This window comes from Mirounga angustirostris, unplaced genomic scaffold (genome assembly GCF_029215605.1).
Source record: "Mirounga angustirostris isolate CCGP_5_RB_7025 unplaced genomic scaffold, mMirAng1.0.hap1 SCAF_9, whole genome shotgun sequence".
NCBI lineage: Eukaryota > Metazoa > Chordata > Mammalia > Carnivora > Phocidae > Mirounga > Mirounga angustirostris.
The window spans coordinates 113,229,066-113,248,813 of record NW_026991717.1 but is presented as its reverse complement, the minus strand read 5'-3'; the positions used below and the strand labels follow the sequence as shown (position 1 = coordinate 113,248,813).

At 51.1% G+C, this 19,748-nt stretch overlaps 1 protein-coding gene across 5 annotated transcripts in view; it reads right to left on the bottom strand.

The window, feature by feature from the left end:
• Positions 1-1,902: 1,902 nt before the first annotated feature.
• SUSD6 (sushi domain containing 6) overlaps positions 1,903-19,748 on the bottom strand; it is a 93,588-nt gene continuing 75,742 nt past the window's right edge. For all 5 annotated transcript variants that reach the window (XM_064571249.1, XM_045901091.3, XM_045901092.3 and 2 more), the window contains 4 exons: positions 15,621-15,818; positions 14,486-14,624; positions 10,155-10,582; positions 1,903-7,995 (listed from right to left, as the gene is read on the bottom strand). In XM_064571249.1, coding sequence (XP_064427319.1) covers positions 7,970-7,995; positions 10,155-10,582; positions 14,486-14,624; positions 15,621-15,818 — 791 coding nt within the window. In that variant the 3' untranslated portion in view covers positions 1,903-7,969. The remainder of the gene's footprint in view (positions 7,996-10,154; positions 10,583-14,485; positions 14,625-15,620; positions 15,819-19,748) is intronic.

The following is a 19,748-nucleotide window of genomic DNA, read 5'->3' as shown; positions in this document are numbered from 1 at the left end:
CTTCTGTTGTCCGCCCCAAAGAGCAAGTGAACTGGCCCATGTGCTGGAGACTTGAATCGCTCCTGTGATTTCTGAAGACACCCCCTGCTGGCAGGGGCCTGGCACTGGTGGATTGTGACCAGAAAGTCCCCTCTGCTCGGTGTTCTGTTTGTGTGCGGAATAGACTCTGGGACAGGAAGTCTCTAGGCACTTGTCTATGCGTGTGCTGAAATTTCTTTCTTGTGATTAAAATAATTAAAGTTTAGTCAAGGAAGAAGAAGAAAGTTATTTATTTTGACAGATCTTAAAACAACTATGTATTAGGTTGAAATTGCCCATATCTGACCTTTTTTATTAACCTGCCAAAACGGCAATTTTGGATGAGTCATAATTGTATAAGCTGGTACTTTTCTCCTACAGGGTCTCTATGGCCTAAAAAGTCCTCTTCACACTTCCCACGCCACAGCTCCTTGTTCACTTACTTCCCTACCTATAGTATTGCAACAAGATCCATTCTTCATGATGTCAAATAAATGGCACCTTCCCTGGGGAATCTTCACTCACCCCCTAAGAAATGAACTCTTCCTCCCTCTTCACCACCCAGGCACTATGCTGGTGGACGGTTAGATATTCCTTAAGTTCTGCCTTAAGTTTTAGGTAGCTCTTTAATCTTTCTCCCTATTAGTCTGCAAACTATTTGAGGACAAAGACTGAGTCTTATTCACTGTTGGGCCCCTGGAATCCAACACCAGGCTTTGTATAAAGTAGATTTAGATCTTTAAAAAAAAAAAGTTTGGGGGCCCCTGGGTGGCTCAGTCGGTTAAGCGGCTGCCTTCGGCTCAGGTCATGATCCCAGAGTCCTGGGATCGAGCCCCGCATCGGGCTCCCTGCTCAGCGGGAAGCCTGCTTCTCCCTCTCCCACTCCCCCTACTTATGTTCCCTCTCTTGCTGTCTCTGTCAAATAAATAAATAAAATCTTTAAAAAAAAAAAAAGTTTGTCGAATGAATGAACAAATAAATGCTTGGAGCAGGAGTGGGGATGGCCTTCCATCCCATAGACAGGCTAAGGCACCAAAAGTCCCTATGTCTTTGGAACCCTCAAGAGCTTCAGGACCACCCCAGAAGTCATAGCAGCCCTCATGCTTGGTGTTTGTGTTGAGTCATAGTCCTTCCTTCACACACCCCAAATCACCCCAGATGTTCAGCCCTGGCCCACAGGCTTACCCTGCAAACAGGCTGCCTTTGCTGAAGGCGGGTTACTTGCTCCTCCAGGGAAGCTGTGTGTGGGGAAGTCCATCCTTGCCAAACCCTCCGCAGTGGCCTGCCAAGTTGAGAGTCATCTACTACCCCAGGCTCAGGAATAGTTCAAGCTGCCCGAGATGGGCTGCTCAGGACATTCCTAGGTTGTGAAATTTTCTTTGCTGGGGGCACTGGAGTATCATGGGAAATCTGAAATGCCCAATAGCTGTTCACCTCTTGGCATGTGATGGGACGGTCCCTGAGATGTTCCTCTACCACCAGGGAGCTGACAGGAGTGAACTAGCTATGTATCTATGTATATATCTATCATGCATTATTTAATTATACAGGAGAAATTACAGTTTTGACTTTTCATCTCAAACATGGACATCTTGAACACCCAACTTGCACAATTTTCAATATGTCTTTTGTTTTTATAAACGGTAGACAAACCATACTTCCAAAACTCAGCTTCAGGAATAATGACACAAGTGTGAATCAAAACAATACCATTTTCTGGGCGCCTGGGTGGCTCAGTTGGTTGAGCGACTGCCTTCGGCTCAGGTCATGATCCTCGAGTCCCGGGATCGAGTCCCGCATCGGGCTCCCTGCTCAACAGGGAGTCTGCTTCTCCCTCTGACCCTCCCCCCCCCATGTGCTCTCTCTCTCTCTCATTCTCTCTCTCAAATAAATAAGTAAAATCTTTAAAAAAAAAAATACCATTTTCTTTCAACTGGCGTATTTTTTTTTTTAAATGATAATCCCCATGCTGGTGGGGCTGTGGGAATGAGAGTATAATTTGGAATAACTTTCTTGTACATTCCTTTTCTCTCCTCCCATCCACCTGTTCCCACCGGAGGCAAAAGCACTTCAAGCCAGCCCTCCCCGCCAAGCATTGTTCCTTTGCACCCCCCATCTGTCTTCAAGAGAAAGGTAACCCCACGGGTGACCCCACGTGGACAAGGCTGCCTTCCCCAGCATTCCTTACCTGATGGGACACACTTCTGCCCGTTCTCCAGTAACAAAGAAGATGTACCTATCACAGAAGTAAGTAGTTTTTCCTTTTTACGTATTTTTTTCTTGTGGGGGAGCAACTCCTGCTGCTTTGTGAACTTATTTCCTATCACAGCCTGTGTAGCTGAAATGCCTCCTCCCCCACACCACGCTGGGCACTTCTCAGTCTTTGGGATGCGTGTCTGTCGTGTGTCCCCCAGTGAACCGTGTGTCATTTCCCTGCCATGACCTTGCTTTTCCCTCTGCCTGAAGCTCACTGGTTGGAACAGAGATTGAAAGGCAGAGTGAGGGCGGTGAGGGCCTTGGGAGGCGGGCCGTGTGGGCTGCTGGGCTGAGAACAGCACAGGGAGGAGATCACTTCCACAGAACCGCCTGGGTTTGAATTCACTCCCGGCCCCACCTCGGGCAAGTTAATCCACTTCTTTGTGCTTCAGTGTCAGTATATGGGCATTGGAGCTCGCAGCGATAGCGACGCTGGCCTTGTAGAGCCCGCCGTGTGGCTCCGGGGTTCACACACACGAGTGCGCAGAACTCTGCCTGCTACAGGGGGAGCGCTTGTGCGTTTCCGCCACTCTCACCGCGACTTTGAGAAGTTGGTGAAATGCTCGTCCCCTCGCCTCCTTGCAACGAAGGGCAGTGATGTTTGTGCAGACCTGACCTGAGGACTGGGGCTACAAAGGTGGAGGCTTGGCACGATGCTCCGCAAACATTTTCCCACCTGACCCTAAGTATCAGAGAAACATACCCTGGCCATTAATCATCCCCAGAGCAACTTCAAGAGTGGCCTGATTTTTTATCCCAAAGTTCCCCATCTTCCCTCTTCTCGCACCCTTACCACCTGTTGTAGCTGCTCAGATACGGTCGGCCTCTCCTACGTGGGGAGGACGTCTCCACCTGTGTGCGCTCTGCCCTCTGGTCCCGAGAACTCCGTCATTTTCCCTCCCCAGCCCGTGCCTTCCATTTCCCCAGCTCAGAGAGGGGGTTGCTAGCTGCTCACACTGCCTTCCTCCCAAGACCGACAACTTCTTACGTGCTCTCCGGTAGTGTTTTGTCGCCCTGAACATCCCTCTTAAAAGATGGGGAGAGCTTCCCCCCAGAAAAGGGGATCTCACTAAATCATTGTTGCTCAAAGCACTTCGAGCCGCGCAGAAGATGAAGTCGAAGTCAAACCTCCCCACTCCTCACTCGGAGGGCCCGGAGGGCCAGGGCCACCCGGCCTCTGCCGCTCTCCCCCCTCCTCAGCCCTGAGACCCACTCCTCTTTCTCTCCCCGCTGCACCTGCTTTCGGCACATGTGTGGTGTCCTGCCCCTTAGCCTGGCTGTGCGGACCCTTGGCATTTCAGCTTACTTGCCATCCATCTAAAGGATGTTTGCTGACTGTCCCCTGGCATAGCTTCCGTGATCATCGAGGCATGCTGTTGGAACTGTCCGCCTCCGAGAGATTCCTCGGAGTCCCAGCGCAGCACATGGCTGACATACTGAGGACCTCTGCAGAGATATGAATCTATTTCCACCAAGGCCTGGGCTCTCTCTTCCCTGAATGGCACACTCCCTGTCCCGTCTGCTCCCGCTAGACACCCCGCCCGGGAGCTAGCGCTTCATCCCATCAGGAGCTCCCACCACATGCACTCCTTTCGTTCTCGGGTTTCTACAAAAACTTTCTGGAAGGATCACATCTCTCACAACTGCCTTCATAAGAACCTTTTTTTTAATTATTATTTAGAAATGCAGTTATATACATAGAACAATTAAAATTAAATTAAACTTTGTACAAATATTAAAATACTATCTTCACACCCACTGCAATGTACAGGATACCAAAAAATATATATATAAAATAAAGCAAACCCAAACTGATTGAGTGACATCCTGCACAGAGTCAATGATGCATGTGTCGTTTGCAACCATTATATAGGAGTACCATTCTGCAAAGGATTCCATAGTGGTGTGATAAGAAGCCAGGGCAGGGTGTGGTGGGCTGCCATGCAACCCGAGTCCATCTCCCCTCCTGCTTGGCAATCTGAGTGCTTGGCCCCTACATGCCCTCCAGTTAGCTCTGCTGCCCGACAGAGGGCTCAACCTGGGGGTTTTCATTCAAAATTCTATTAGGTTTTCAACTGGAGATTAAGAGGAGCTGCTTCCCAGCAAAGCTGAGCCTGCTGCCTTTCCCTGTCCAGGGAACCAGCTACTCTACCACTCGGTCCATGCTTCTGCCAAGCAAAATCTCTTTCAGCCCCTCCCCGGGCACCGGGAGCGACTGGCCCTCTACTGAGAGCCAGGGCCCCAAGCAGCAACCCCCGAGAGAAGCCCCCAGCATCACTGTCCTCAGCAAGCACATCCGGAATTACACTGTAAAGCCTGTGTACCACTTCCCTTCTGGGTCCTTTATTCTCTTTTAAGGAGGAAAGAAAGGCAAGGATGTAGAAGTGTTTGCAGCATATCCCACTTTCTATGTGACGGTGTTCCCTGCAAACGGAAGAGACACTGCTGTGTGGCAAGCAGGTGGTTCGAGAGCTCAGGCAGAACCGGGAGGGGAGGGGCCGAGCGCCTGGGGATCCCTGTGCCAGCACTAAAGAAGCAGGAAAAGTCTACCTTTGTCTGTCTTGCCATCAGGCTTCTCCAAAGAACTTGAAAGCTGGGGGGGAAGGGCAGAGGAGGAGGGGGAAGGGATGAATGGGGAAGACAACATGAGCTTAAGTTCTGTTTGCAAATGGAGTGTTAGTAGAATGCACATTGAAATGCCTTGTAAAGCCAAAAGAACTTGCAAAGTGGCTAGGATTCAGCCCATTTCACAGTTCACACAAGTGAAACAGGAACACAGCACACAAAATTCAGAAATAGCAAAACAGAGAGCCTATCTGCTAAACTAAGGCATTGAAAGGGACAGAAATCTTTAGCGATTTTCACCACATACTGGCCCTTGAAAGTCGCTGGCATGTGACTGCAAGTCACCAGAATATAAAACCTGCACTGAGTCAGCTCATGTGTGCAAAAAGACACTTTTAGTCCTTTGGTTCGGGCCATTCTCCTGGACAAGCCCTCTGCTGGACTCCGCTAGAGGTGAGCCTTGGAAAAGCCAGGCCCTGGGCGTTTCTCCCACCTGCTCTAGACTCCTTTGGCAGCCTCCCGCCTAATGACCTGCTCCGTGCCACGGCCCTTGTCTCCCGCCGGGCTCCACCGCAAGGCAGCTGTGGAGTCCCTAATCCCTTAAAAGGGACAAAGCCCAGAAGCCCTAGAAAGAGCAGCACCTGGCTGATGGCTAAGAAACTGCTCCAGAGAAGTGCGAGGTGAATGGGAGGCCCAGGGGCTCCCGGGGCAGAGACGTGGGAGGGGGGCCTCAGCAAAGCCAATGACGCAGGGGAGGGGAGAGAGGGGGTAAGGGAGTGTGTGTGCACTAGGTTCCCACTTATCCAGACTTTCTTTCCTACCAGGTAGGCAAGTCTGGGCTTGTGATCCCCAGGATGGTGTTAATGGCGGGCGAGGTGGAAGAAGGCTTCAGAAGAAAGGCTTTTCATTTCTTTTTTTTTTTCCAAGGGCTAAGCCGGTCACCTATGTGGCTGAACAAACCCAAAACAAATAGTGCAGTCTCTTAGGGGGGAAAACCCAGAGTAATGGTATAAAAAAAGGGTAAGATATTCCATTTTAAAAAATATTCTAGGCTGCAAGCCCAAGAGTGAGACTTTGGATCCCTCCACCATTTGTCCCTGCTTTCTTTTCTGGAGGAAGACAAGGGCACCCCTCCGTGCATGAAGAGGCAACTCGGGTCCGTAGGGACCCCACCCTCCAGATGGGCCCAGTGCTAGCGACTGCTGGAGGCACGGCTCCGGCAACGGCCTCTTCGGAGGCCAAGGCCAGGCCCCCCGGGCGTCTGCAGGTCCCTCGGAGGCTTGCGTTCCAGCATCTCCGCCAACCTGCTCCATATGGAACCAGCCGGCTCCTGGAGGGAGGAAGGGGGTTGCCCGCAGGCCCAGCAGGCACTGCCCTTACCCTGAGCGAAGGAAGCCTACAGTGGTGCCAGGAGGCTGGGAAGGAGTGGGCGGTAAAGTGCGTGAGAGAGTAACGCAGGAGGCCGAGAGGAGGCCATTCCCCTAACCTGGCGGCCGCCCACGCCTGGAGCTACCCTGTCAGGTCAGGTACTGAAAATAAACTGGGTTCTCTACTGTTCTCACCACCCCAAACAGAGCGGCCTGGGGGAGCAGAGGTGCCGGCGGGGTCAGCGACAAGTCTCCCAGCCCCAGTGCTTCAAAACCAAAACAGAAATAAACCTCCCTCAATGCCACATCTTCTGAGGATGGCAGTAGCCTGGCTGCGCCCTGCCACCCCAGCCTTGGTCAGCACCCACAGGTGGCAGAGTGAGAGCCCCCCGAAGAGCAGCGGGGAGCGCAGAGCCCACCCCCTTCGACGGCGGGGCTCCAGGGCCAGGCTGCTTGGCGAGCTTCCACCCACCGCAGACCAGCGAGGCGGGGTGTCGAGGCTCTCAGCCCCTCGCCCAGGTGCCAGGGGGAGCAGGGAGTCCTGTGTCCGCTGTGACCTGTGGAAGGGCGGCAGGGGAAACACGAGGAGGAAAAGCAGCGGTGCGCGAGCAGCAGCTCGCTTCCGGGCGCAATTACTAAGGCACGTGACTGGGGTGACGAGGCCCCTCAGGACCGGGGCTGGAGCCGCCTGCAGCTGCCTGGGGACTCGGTCTGTGCCTCCCAGGCTCCCTTGCGTCACCACGAACCCAGAACGGGGCAACCTGCCCCGAATGCCAGCGGCCCCTCGCGCATTCCGCGGCCCCTCAGCAACTCCCCCGTCCCAGCGGTGATTCACCTCGGGCCCTGTGGGCAGCAAGCCAGCGGAGGTTGCCAAGGATCCAACCCAGGAGGCAGCAGGCCACCTCCCCTCACGCTCCAGCGGGACAGAGAAAACCACGGCCGGGAAGGCCAGTGCTGCACGTGGAAGTGAGGACTCGCGTTTCAGGAAGACAACCGTCTTCAGCCACCTTCCTCCCCTCCCTCAGGATCTTCTCCATGCTTCTTGGGAACTCACCAGGGCCGGGAGCCAGCACCTCGGAGCCGGACAGCTGGGCGCTGGCATAGCTTTGGCATGGCTGTCCCCACATCCTCCATCCTCGGCCAAAGCAACGTGCCACCGGTGTCAGCTAAGGGCAGGCCCAGGGACCCACATTCTTGCCCTAAGCAGAGCCACGCTTGGATCTGCCCCTGCCAAGGGCAGCGGTGCCAGCCCTCCGAGGTAAGAGGCCAGCCCCAGCCCCAGTCCCGGCCCCCCGTGGGGCAGAGGCCGTGGGGCAGCCTCTAAGGCTTGCAGGACAGCCACGAGCCCGCCTGACAGGGGAACTGGAGGGGCTGGGGGGAAGGCACAAGTAAACACAGCGGCTCTCAGGCCCGCGCAGGCTGGTGGGGTCTGCCGCCAGAGAGCGGGCTGGGGGGGACCCAGCGGGCCCTGGGAAAGGAAGAGCTCAGTCCAGCACATTCAGATATGTCCCCGACACAGATGGGCAGGCCAGGCTAGGCAAAAGGCCAGTTCCTCCAGCTGTCCAGCAGGCAGATGGCGAGACTCTTCCTCGAGCTTCCAGCAAGGCGGGCCTGGAGGCCCTCAGACATACAGAGATACACAGATACACAGGTGGCAGCTCAGGTATCCGGGTAGGGTGGCTGGAGTACAGGGCGCTCAAAACCCCAGGAGAGGGCAGAAGGACAAGAGGACCGTTGCAGAGAGGAGAGGCCCGTGACAGCGCTCATGCTTCTTTCAACAGTGGGATATCTGCAGGAAGAGAAGACAGGAAAGCACAGTGGTTACCCTGCGGGGGGCGGGGGGGGCCTCTCTCTGCAGCACACCTGATCCCACTTCAGGGTCCCCGTGCAGGCCCTGGTCTGAAGAAATAAAATGCCTCACTCAGGGGCACCTGGGTGGCTCACTCGGTTAAGCGTCCGACTCTTGATTTCAGCTCAGGTCATGATCTCAGGGTCATGAGATCGAGCCCCACATGGGATTCCACGCTCTACAGGGAGTCTGCTTCTTCCCCCCTCTCTCCCTTTTCCTCTGCCCCTCCCCCCACTCACGTTCTCTCTCTCTAAAATCAATAAATTAATTAAAAAAAATTAGACTTCTAATGAGTCTAAACCCCTCAGCCCTTTCTTCAGGCCTTCCTTGTTCATCTCTCCCCCTATCTCTGTGATAAAATCTGAATGTTCAGTCTAGTATTCGAATCCCCTCTGGTCCCACTACCTTGGACCTCCTCTCTGCCTTGACTCTGCTGGTCTAGTTGCTTCTCTTTCTATCCTTAATCTCACGTTATAAGGCTGCGGAGCCCTGCTTAGGTCCCACCTCCTCCTTACGGCCATCCACCAGCTGTGTGATACTGAGTAACTCACTTCTCCTCTCTGGGTCTTGGTCTCCTTTTATGTCCACCTGGTTACACTGATGCCTCGAGGTCCTGACTTCCTACCGGGCCATCAGGTGCAGACGGCTCAGTCCAACTGCAACGAGCTGGAGAAACTGTATCTTTTCTGTGGCCCTCACTCTGACGTGGACCCTACAACTCCTGGTTCCATTATTTCTCAAATATAGGCCTGATCTTCCCAAACGACTGACCATCCATGCAGGCAGATAGCAGCTTTCAAATTACTTTCTATCCCCCCAGAAACCTAACTAGCACCAGGCGCAAGACGGGTTCTCAAAAATGCTTGTTCAATAAACAGAACAAAGCAAGGTAGCAAGGAGAAGAAGGGAAAAGAGCAGGCACCATCAAGGCTCCTGAGGAAAGTAAGGGCCGAGAAGTGCACTTGGGTCAGGTGTCAGTACGTGCAGACACATAATATGTATAGCTGGCTATCCACGGGGTCACTGGCTTCCACCTTTAGATCTGGGTCAACTGTGTCGCGACCCCTTCCTAGCTCTCTATCCCACCAAAAGAAGGCATGCTGTTGGTTTCAGGAAACTCCTAAACGTGATCTGCATTCAAGAATTTCCAACTTCTTTGCTTTCAGATACTCTAAGCCTCAGCCATTAACTGGGTCCAGGACTCCCAAGGGCACACTGATTCCACGCTGGCTTTCCGAGGAGCCTGGTTAGTGCAGAAGCCTCCCTGTCCAAAGGGAAACAGCTAGGTTTAGGCTGCATCCTGAACCACACTGGGGTTTCATGTAAAGATAGTGTTTAAAGTGACTGGGTCAATCCCGATATTCAACTCTCCAGGCTCCAGAAAAGGCAGACAGGTCAGGAAGTGGCCATTTCCTTCTACGGCTGGCTTGCCACAGAGAACCCGAAGTCACCTGCGAGGCAGCATGGCACTGTGGGTTATAAACAGGCTTCAGAGCCAGATCCATCCGGCTTCAAATCCCAGCTCAGCCCCTTACCAATGGGCAAGTGACATACGTTCTGGCCTCAGTTTCCTCATCTGTAAAGCAGGAATGGTAATAACACCTACTTCTCAGGATCACTGTGAGGTTTAACCGAGATAATGCAAGAGAACCGACTACACAGGAGTGTCATACTCCTGTTTCAAATCAAACTGCTGAATGCCCTGGAAGAGAGACCAGCTCGTTTTCTCTGTAATGTGACCCCATACCTCCTTGTCACTCTTATCCTTTCAGGAACATAAAAATTGTAACAGGAGAACAGACCCCGCTCCCACCTCCAACAAGCTGTCCTCCCTTTGATTTAGCACAGCCCTGTGGCCACAAATAGTTTTGGAAACTCCAAACTATCAAGATTCACAGACAACAGTCAAAAGTCTCCTATACAGAGCCCAAAGCACCCCCCAGGAGCTGAGGGTGAGACCTTACTTTGTAGGCTAATCCCCCAGGTATTATCTTCCTTTGCCCCCCAATACCCAATTATTAGAGAGGCTCTCAGTCCTTCCTCACTCCCCGCAAGGCCACCAAGAGGCTCATAATTCATGCTCAGTGCAGACCACCTACCATCTGTGTAGTCCTCCGATGCGAGGGATAAAAGGCTTTGTATGTCACTGTTCTCCGAATCTGGGGCTTCTTTGTATGCCACTTGGCTGTTCCCTGAGCCGGCCACCCAGGAAGAAGTGGTTGCCTGATGCACCATCACTGTTTCTGAGCTCTGAGGGCCCCAGGCTTCACATAGTCCAGACTGGCCTGGGGCCTCCTCCTCTCCACCTGCAGAGGAACAGGCCCCCTGGTCCTGCAACTGCTGCTCCCTTGGCCCGTTCCTCCCACTGGGCCCAGACCCTTCTGACAGCACGATCTGCACCCTGGGGTCAGCAGGTGGCACACAGTGACCAGAACTGCCATACACAGCTTCCTCATAGGACGGGAGCGCAACCTGGACTCCATCCACCATGATGGACACCTGGTCGCCAGATATCCCCTGGTCGCGCCTGCAGCCAAAGGAGGAAAAGACAGAGGAAGAATTAAAATACACACACAAATACCGTAACACCAACAATACCGACCATTTTTGAGCACTTACAATGTGCCAGGCACAGCACTAAGCGCTTTATTCCACTGAACCCTCACCTGAGCCCTATCGGGTACAGATTCACCAAGAGTGCAGATGAGGCTCAGAGAAGTCAAGTAACCTGCCCAGTCACACAGCTGGTCAGGGAGGGAGCTGGGATGTGAATCCAGTTCCGTCTGCTTCCAGAGACTCTGTTCTTACCCTCTGGGTACACAGGCACCCAGCCCTCTCTCGTCCTGTGCAAAACCTAGGAACCTAGAGACCTAAAAATAATGCCATCGTTCAGCACAGGTAGGAAGTAAGAGCATAATGCTTGCATATGTCTGTGAACATACCGTCTGAATACTTTAGTGGATACACTCTATGGTATGTGAATTAAATCTCCATAAAGCGGTTTTAAAAAAAAGGAGGGAGAAGCAGCACTGTGGTCTTGAAATGAGACACTGGAGTTGAAATCTAAGGAATTTTGTTTTGACTTAGCTTTTTTTTAACTTAAAAAATTATACGTAGGGTGCCTGGGTGGCTCAGATGGTTAAGCGTCTGCCTTCGGCTCAGGTCATGATCCCAGGGTCCTGGGATCGAGTCCCGCATCGGGCTCTCTGCTCCTTGGGAGCCTGCTTCTCCCTCTGCCTCTCTCGCTCTGTCTCTCATGAATAAATAAATAAAATCTTAAAAAAAAAAAAAATTATACGTAAATTATAACACAACAACACACAAAAATAGAAAAATGTACAGCTTGTTTTATCCCAAAGGTAACTGGGGTATAACACCTACTGAGGTCAAGACAGAGAATGCTGCCGGCATCCCCAGACACCCTTGTTCCTGTCGCTATGATCTCCTACCTTCTCATAGCCAAAGTAACCACTCTCCTAACTTTCATGAAAATCATTCCTGGGGCACCTGGGTGGCTCAGTCGTTATGCGTCTGCCTTCGGCTCAGGGTCCTGGTATCGAGCCCCACATTGGGCTCCCCGTTCGGCGGGAAGCCTGCTTCTCCCTCTGCCACTCCCCCTGCTTGTGTTCCCACTCTCGCTGTCTCTCTTTCTGTCAAATAAATAAAATCTTTAAAAAAAAAAAGTAAGAAAGAAAAGAAAAGCATTCCTTTGCTTTCTATTTCAATAGTTTTACTGCCTAAACATGAACCCTTCAACACCACAATTGAGTTTTGCATATTTTTGATCTTGATACGAATGGGATATACAATGAATGTATGCATGTGTGTGTATGTGTACATGTATCTGGCTTTTATTCAACTTTATGCGTGTGAGATTCATGCAAGCACCTTTTTTGAGATCACTTTTTGATACACACACACACATTTTTCCTGAATCATTTTGAAAGCAAGTTATCTTTTTGCTACATAAAACATTATTTGGCACAGTCCTCCCAAGAACCTCCCCTCCTATATAACTGCAACATCATTACATCCCTGAAATTGAACCATGGTATAAGACCGTAATACAAATTTTCCCAACTACCCCAAAAGAGATCTGTTTCAGCTGTTGTCTTGTCTGTTTCCCTTGAGGATCCAATTATGGATCATGCGTTGCAGTTAGTCCTAGTTCATCTCCTTTCCCCTAGGACAGTCCACTATAGAGTTTCCTTTACGACACTGACATTTTTCGTAGAGTCCAGGCTGGTCGTCTCCTAGAACGTCCCACAATCTGGACTGAATTGTTTCCTTGGGATTAAGATCCCAAGTCAGTGTTTGCCCAGAACACTTTGTCATCTGTGCTATGTGTCCTCCTCGGTGCATCACATGAGACACAGAACGCCGAGGACTGGACTGCTGTCACTAGCTCTCAAGTTCCTCACCTGTAGCTGCAGATAAAATCTGTGCCGCCCAATTCAAATGGCACAGACAATGAGGATGACAGAAGTGGTACTCAGAAATGCATGGAGAGGGCGCCTGGCTGGCTCAGATGGTTAAGCGTCTGCTTTCGGCTCAGGTCATGATCCCAGGGTCCTAGGATCGAGCCCCACATCGGGCTCCTTGCTCAGTGGGGAGCCTGCCTCTGCCTCTGCCTCTCTCTCTCTCTCTCTCCCTGTCTCTCATGAATAAATAAAATCTTAAAAAAAAAAAAAAAGAAATGCATGGAGGTTTCTGGAAGGAAGGGAAACTGACAGCAAGGGAGCAGAGAAAGCAGTGTGCATTCTGGTATGTGTTTAACTTCTGTTATTCAAAACGCTTTTTGTTTGTTTAAAACGTAGTATGTGCACACAGTACAAAATTTAAACAGAGCCCATATTAAAAACCAAATCGTTCTTCCACTCAAATCAGGAAAAATCAGCCCATCACTTTTAACACACTTACCAGATAACTACAAGAGAAAAATACTCCCTAATTTGGATGAAATGACAAGTAGATCAGCTTGACTTTATGTGGAAATAGCCGATTCTTTAAGTAAACAGTCCCCTCCAGATCCTCTTTATTCTACTAATTGTTTAACAACCTTCAAAAAAAATAGCTGCAACCTGCTCCCCCAAACAAAAAATAAAAAGGAGACAGAAAAATCACACCTAGTACATCAGGATTCAACTTAGCCTGGGCGTTGTCTGTAAATTCCAGACCAGGAAGCATTTTATTTAACACAGTTTTGTTTGTTCCCCCGCGCCTGTGGATGGCAACAGTGACTGATGAAGGGCTGTGAGGGCACACAAACCATTCTCAGGAGAAAGAGGGGCCGCTGGGCCAAGCGAAGCAACCACAGAGGCAGGACAGCCCTGGAGTGGAGTCCCTCCTAAGGGATACACGCCCGGCCAGCCCCCAACCATCTGCTCTCCCCCACCCCCCACCTCATCTGCCCAGTCTGGGATGACTTGTGGCTAACGCATTCAACTGGAAGAAGGAAAGTGACAAAGGCAGGCAAAACCCCTACTTCCTCTGTTTCTAGTGCGGTATAGAGCAGTGGCTGCCAATCCTAGCCCCACGTTAGGACACTGGGGAAGTTTTTTAAAAAACACTAATGCCATGGGGCGCCTGGGTGGCTCAGTTGGTTAAGCGACTGCCTTCGGCTCAGGTCATGATCCTGGAGTCCCAGGATGTAGTCCCGCATCGGGCTCCCTGCTCGGCAGGGAGTCTGCTTCTCCCTCTGACCCTCCCCCCTCTCATGTGCTCTCTCTCATTCTCTCTCTCAAATAAATAAATAAAATCTTAAAAAACAAAACAAAACAAAAAAAAACACTAATGCCAGGCTCGCACTCCAAAACAAATTAATCAGAATGTCTGGGGATAGAGGCCCAGGTGTTGGTGTTTGTGTTTAACTCCCAGCAGATGCCTCTTTGTGCAGCAGGACTGGGAACTAGAGGGACAGGGCAGTGGCTCACAAACATGAGCCTGCATCAGAGTCACCTGGAGGACTTAAGAAACTAAGTCACTAGGCCTCAGCCGCAGAGTTTCTCATTCAGTTGGTCTGGGGTGGGGCCTGAAAATTCTCATTCCTAACAAGCCCCCAGGTGATGCTGATGTCGTTGGAACCACACTTTGAGAACCACCGATGTAGGGCAAATGACATGGCTCGGGGGTTGGACATATTTAGGTTTCAATCTCCAGGCGGTCATCATCTAGAGGGATGACCTTGACTTAACCTCTCTGAGCCTCAGCTTCCTTATCTGCAATGCTCCCGTGAGGATTAAGCTAATGTGTGCAAACTGATAAGCACAGGGCCAGGCATATCCAGGAGTGAACGCACAGGAAGCCCCCCCGCCCCCGCCCGTTTCCCCTGGGCGCACACAGCAGAAGAGGCTGCCGGGCTCACCAGCAACCCCTGTGCCGTCAGAGGCCAGCCCCCACAGCGCCCCCGCCGCCCCCCCGACAGGCTCACCTGCTGTGATGGAACGACTTCAGCTTCGGCTGCAGCAGCACAAACAGCACCACAAGGAGGAGAATGAGTGCCACGGAGCTGGCAGTGGAAGCCACTATGGACAGCGTGGGGACCCCGAGGGACGTGTGGGCATCTTTGTCTACAGAAATAAACCATTGTCAGAAGTGTGTCATACCCAGACCCGGAACACGTGAACCCCACGGCTGATCTTGTCCAAGGTTCCTTGCCCAGTGCCACGGCTGGGGCCACTTTAGAAGTCGACGTGTGGAGCAGTGTTTACATACAAGGGAAGGGGCCGTTTCCCTACCCTGTTCCAAAACCTAAAATTCACTTCAGCCCTGTGAGGGCCATCTCCCTCCTAACCTCACCAACCCCTAGAGATCTGACCTGTATGAACCCCTTCTGACGCTGCCCTCAGTAGCAGGCTGGTGGACATCGGCCACTTCCATGGCCACGGCATTCCACCATCCGAGGTCCCGCCCATGTTTCCCCCACGTGGCAGGGAAACTGGTAAGAACCAGGCTGTAATAACCCCTTGTTCTAAGATCCTGTAACTTCAGTTGTAAATCTCAGGCCGGTCCCCAGCCTTCCCTGGGTTGTCATGGTCTTGGAGCCTGAGTGTGAAGCACAAAGACGGCTGTATGACAGACGCTTTCCTGCAGGCAGCTGGATTTTCCTGTCATGCACAACAGGAGGAGGCAGGAGGGGGTGAGGGTGAAGTCTTCTGTCCAGCTGGACTGCAGTTCTATAACAAAATCGTCCATTTCCATTCAAAGAAAAATAATATAAAAGAGATACTCCAGAAGGTATTAGCAGAACATGGTCAAAGGTCACCAGCACTTGGCTGGGCAAACAGGAGATGCTGAGCATCAAAGGGACTTTACATAGCAGAACAGATGCCTCAGTAAAGCTACTGAGCCCCTTGGTGGCCCAGCTGAATTGCAGTGGGACACGCACCAGCAACCCCAGATGTCTTGCACAAAGACCTGAAATCCCAAAGGAAGGGAGGCCACAGGGCATCAAAGGAACTATCCTGCCCCACAGCACAGGTGCTCTGGAGGAAGTGGGCACCACTGCCTGTGGTGAAAGGAAGCAGAACCCCAGCAGCACCCCCTTTCCCATCTGTCAGACTGACCCTCGTTGAGACGACAGCTGATCTCCATGGCTGGCTTCCACTCTCCATTCTTACAGGTCAGGTACTTGTAATCGCCCTTCAACATGTAGCCTTCGGCACACAGGTACTCAATGACGCTGCCCGCGTTCAGGGGGTCTCTGCAAGGCCGGGGGTGGCAGATGTAGCCGCCATTCTCTGGCTCCGGGGGCAGGGAGCACACTGCAAAGACAGACAGTTAACAGTGCTACAGTGCTGGGGTTTTCCAGTGGGAATCCTGTCCGTGACGCTGAGCAGGATAGTTCTGCAGGCCTCAAGGGGCAACACAGGAGGAAGCAAGAGTCATTCCCTTAGAAAGGCTGTTGGCCAAACTCTGGAAATTCAGGTTGCCAATGACAGAGGGAAGCACGCTAGCCACAGGGAAAGTCTGGCTGCTTGCAACACTGCCGCTCTCCCTCGGCATGTGCCTTGAGAGGACTGAATCCATAAGGGAGTGACAGACTATGACAAAGTTGTGAACTCACAGAGATCTAGCACATAATACGGTTTTGATAAAACCTACTGAGACACACAATGAATCAGGGTGAAAGGTGGTAAAAATACTGTCAGCCTGGGCAGGAGACACATTAGCCCCGTTTCCAACATCAATACCAGCAAGGACTCCACTGTGTGATGAAAATGTGCCTTCATGGCCCGGCAGGGGATTTCTGATGGATTCCCAGGCCCCCTCTCCAGCCCCTACCTCCTGAGTGGAGTGGTCATTGCCAGCGCTTGTCTCTATCCCATAGGAAAGCCTGCATTTTTTGTTCAGGTAGGACTGTTTAGCTTTAAAAGCACCTTCACCTCCTATCTTATTTATGCTGACAGCTCCAGGAGATAGGTATTATGACTCCCCTTTGTCAATGACGACACTGGCCCACAGAAGTTCAATGACTTGTAGCCAAGCGTATGGCAGCGTAAAGGACAGACCTCCCTAGTCGACTCTTCTGATTCTAAGACCTGTGCTCTTTCCACCTGCAGACACTGCTTCTACCCCATGAGCTGAGCAGGCCTTTAAGAAATGTGAATGTCAAGGTTACCTCCCTTTCGAACAGGTCAGTCAGGGGGATGGCAAACGAAGCCCAACTGTGATGGGAACCCTGGTATTGATAAGTTGTAGTAATAAATCAGATGAGCGGCAAGGTCTAAGCAGCTCGAGGAGAAGGGGGACTCTGACGCCATGGCCTGCCCTTCCACTCCTGGACAGACGCTGCAGAATGGATTGTGGGGTGTGTCTAGCCGTAAGAGGAGGGACATAGCAGGGGCACGAAAGGAAGTGCTGTTTGGAAGGCTGGGCTGGGGGAGAAGACACGCTGGCAGGATGGCCAGATACCATGAACTTCAACTTTCCAAAAGCCATACTAATACAAGAAAGATAAAAGTCTCCAAAGGACATCTGATTTTGCTGACAGATACCCTGCCCCTATCCTGACTATCACAAGAACATCAGTATGAAAATAAGAACCGCTGCGGTTTTTTTTTTTCCACTTCTTCTAATAGACCTGGAGTTTGACTGTGCCCTCTCCTGTTCACTGGCCTGCCCACCACTCCCTCACACACAGATGCCCTTACAGTCTCTCACCAAATACCACTTCCCTTCAACCTGCAAACTGCTAGTAAGCAAGCTGCCAGCTAGCCAGGTGGCGGGGGAGGGGAGGGGGTCACTTCAAAAAGGGGATGACGGCTCCCTGCCTACAAGCTGCTTATTGTTGAGGTGGGGAGAAAAGACTCAATTGTAAAGATTTATTAGAAGATAATGCCAGGGTGAGTGCCCTAGGGATCCACAGGGGAGGTCTGGGCAACTTCTCTGAGACTAACAGATGAGCCCAAATAAGCCCCCCAGTCCCTCTAGGGACATGCCTTCTCCAGATTCTTCCCACGCCACCCACCTCCCCCAAAGTCTTGAACAGGAGGGGACAGACCCACCACACTCCTTTCGGGTGCCTCCTGCAACTTTGGCCAACTAGTTCAAAGAGTTGGCCGGCTGGATTTCCAAAGAAACCTCTACAAACGGCTTTGCTCTTTACGCTTTCCTTCTTTTGTTCAGGGCAACAAGCCTGCCACAGATCCCCCAGCTCTCCTAGGACTGTGTCTAATTGGGGCATTTCCGAGGCATAACGCTGAGCACTCCAGGGCAGCTCCAAGAAGCAGGCAGGACCCACTCACAGGTCCAGGGTGCTGGGAAAGACGGTCTCAGAGGAAGAGCTGCTGATTCTAAAGCCACTCCCGCTTTGCTGGTATCCCTGCCCATAAAGCCCACATCTGCATGGAATCTATGAGAGGAACCCTGGAGATCACCCAGCATTCATTCGATCAGTGAAAAAGAGTGAGGTCTACAAAGAAGTGACTTGGCAATTTCATTTCGTTTCAACTATTATTTATTATTATGTAGGAGTCATTGTGCTCTGCTCTGAAAAAGGATAAAAAAGATAAGCACTTCAGGTACTTGGAGCTAAAGAGGACTATGACAAGTATACACATACATTTTAAAAGTTGTTTTCTTTATGGCTTCCGGGTCTTGTGTCTTAAGGACATTTCTCTGGGGTTATAAACGTACCCTCTGAGGTTATAAACGTACTCCCCAATGTTTTCTAGAGTGGATCTTTGTTATGTAAATAATAATTTTACTGAAAAAAAAAAATCATAGGACATACATACACATGATATAAAACTCAAAAAGAAGGGTGTACAGTGAAAAGTAAACCCTCTCCTGTTCCTGAGTCACTCAGTTCCTCTCTTCAAAGGCACTGCACCCATTTCTTTAATATTCTTCCAAAGATACTCTGCACATAGACATTCTAATACACCTCAAAGGACGTGATTAGTGCCACAAGACAGGGAGCACAAAGCAGGAGAGACCACATCTTGTGTGGGAGAGACTAGGCAAGGTTCACATGAGGGGGCAGCATTTCAAGTGGGGGCTTTATCTGATCAGAAGACGGTTTAAGCAAATGCAGAGGTAGGAAAGTGTAAGTAAAGCCTAGAAAATATCAAGCAGCCCCAGCTAGCTGGGTTGCATAATACAATAAGGAAAATTCAGAAAAAAGTGCCGAGCAATGAAACCATCTTGCAGAGGGCCCTGACTGCAACAGAAGGTGTTTGTACTATGTTCAAAGGACAAAGGGAGCATTTGAGGGTTCTCAAGAAGGGCAGAATTACAAGAGGAGCTGAATCTGATCAAAGATGGACAGAGTTGGAGGGAGCCTTAGAGTATGTCAACAGCACAGCAATGTTAGCCTGGTAAGATAAGTGCACACGGGTTATTTTATGTTACCTATGACGGTCAGACAAAGGAGACAAGCTAAATACATCGGGCTCAGTGTTGTAAAGAGGCTGCCCCAGGTCCAAGAAAGTAAGGAGGCTGTAGAAGTAAAAACAAAAAGGGGGGTGGGTGGGTAGAAGCAAGGTCATTTTTTTTTTTTTTTTTAAAGATTTTATTTATTTGACAGAGAGAGACACAGCGAGAGAGGGAACACAAGCAGGGGGAGTGGGGGAGGGAGAAGCAGGCGTCCCGCGGAGCAGAGAGCCTGATGCGGGGAGATCATGACCTGAGCTGAAGGCAGACGCTTAACGACTGAGCCACCCAGGCGCCCCGAAACAAGGTCATTTTAAGACACCAGGAACACAAGAAAAAAATATGGCCCTGTTGCCCAAACATCAGAGTAGGAGAGTCATGGCAAAGAGCAGGTGTTTGAGAGGACCCTCTCAGTGATGCCTGGGTTAACAAGAAAGGGAAGAACATCAGGAAGAGCAAATAATCATCCAGAGGCTTCTGGAAGCCACCCTTCTGGGCGGGAGGCTGACTTAATCTGTGCATTGGGCTCTCTCTCTGACAACCCTAGGTCCGGGAGTTTCGAGCTCTGTTCTCAACCTCAAGAAGACAATGAACTCATCTGATTTGGCAAAGCTGCATAATTTTAAAAAAAGAGGGAGAAAGCCAGAAGATAGAAATTATACAGGAAAAAAATCAATCAATTCTCCTTAGCTTCCTTCTCTGCTTTCCATTATCTCCTACAGCCCCTTAGGTCTCCACTGCATGCAGGAAGCAGCGAGGCAATTCTTCAGGGGCTGCAGAGTGCCTGGCGCACAGCAGTCATTCAGCGAAAGGCCATC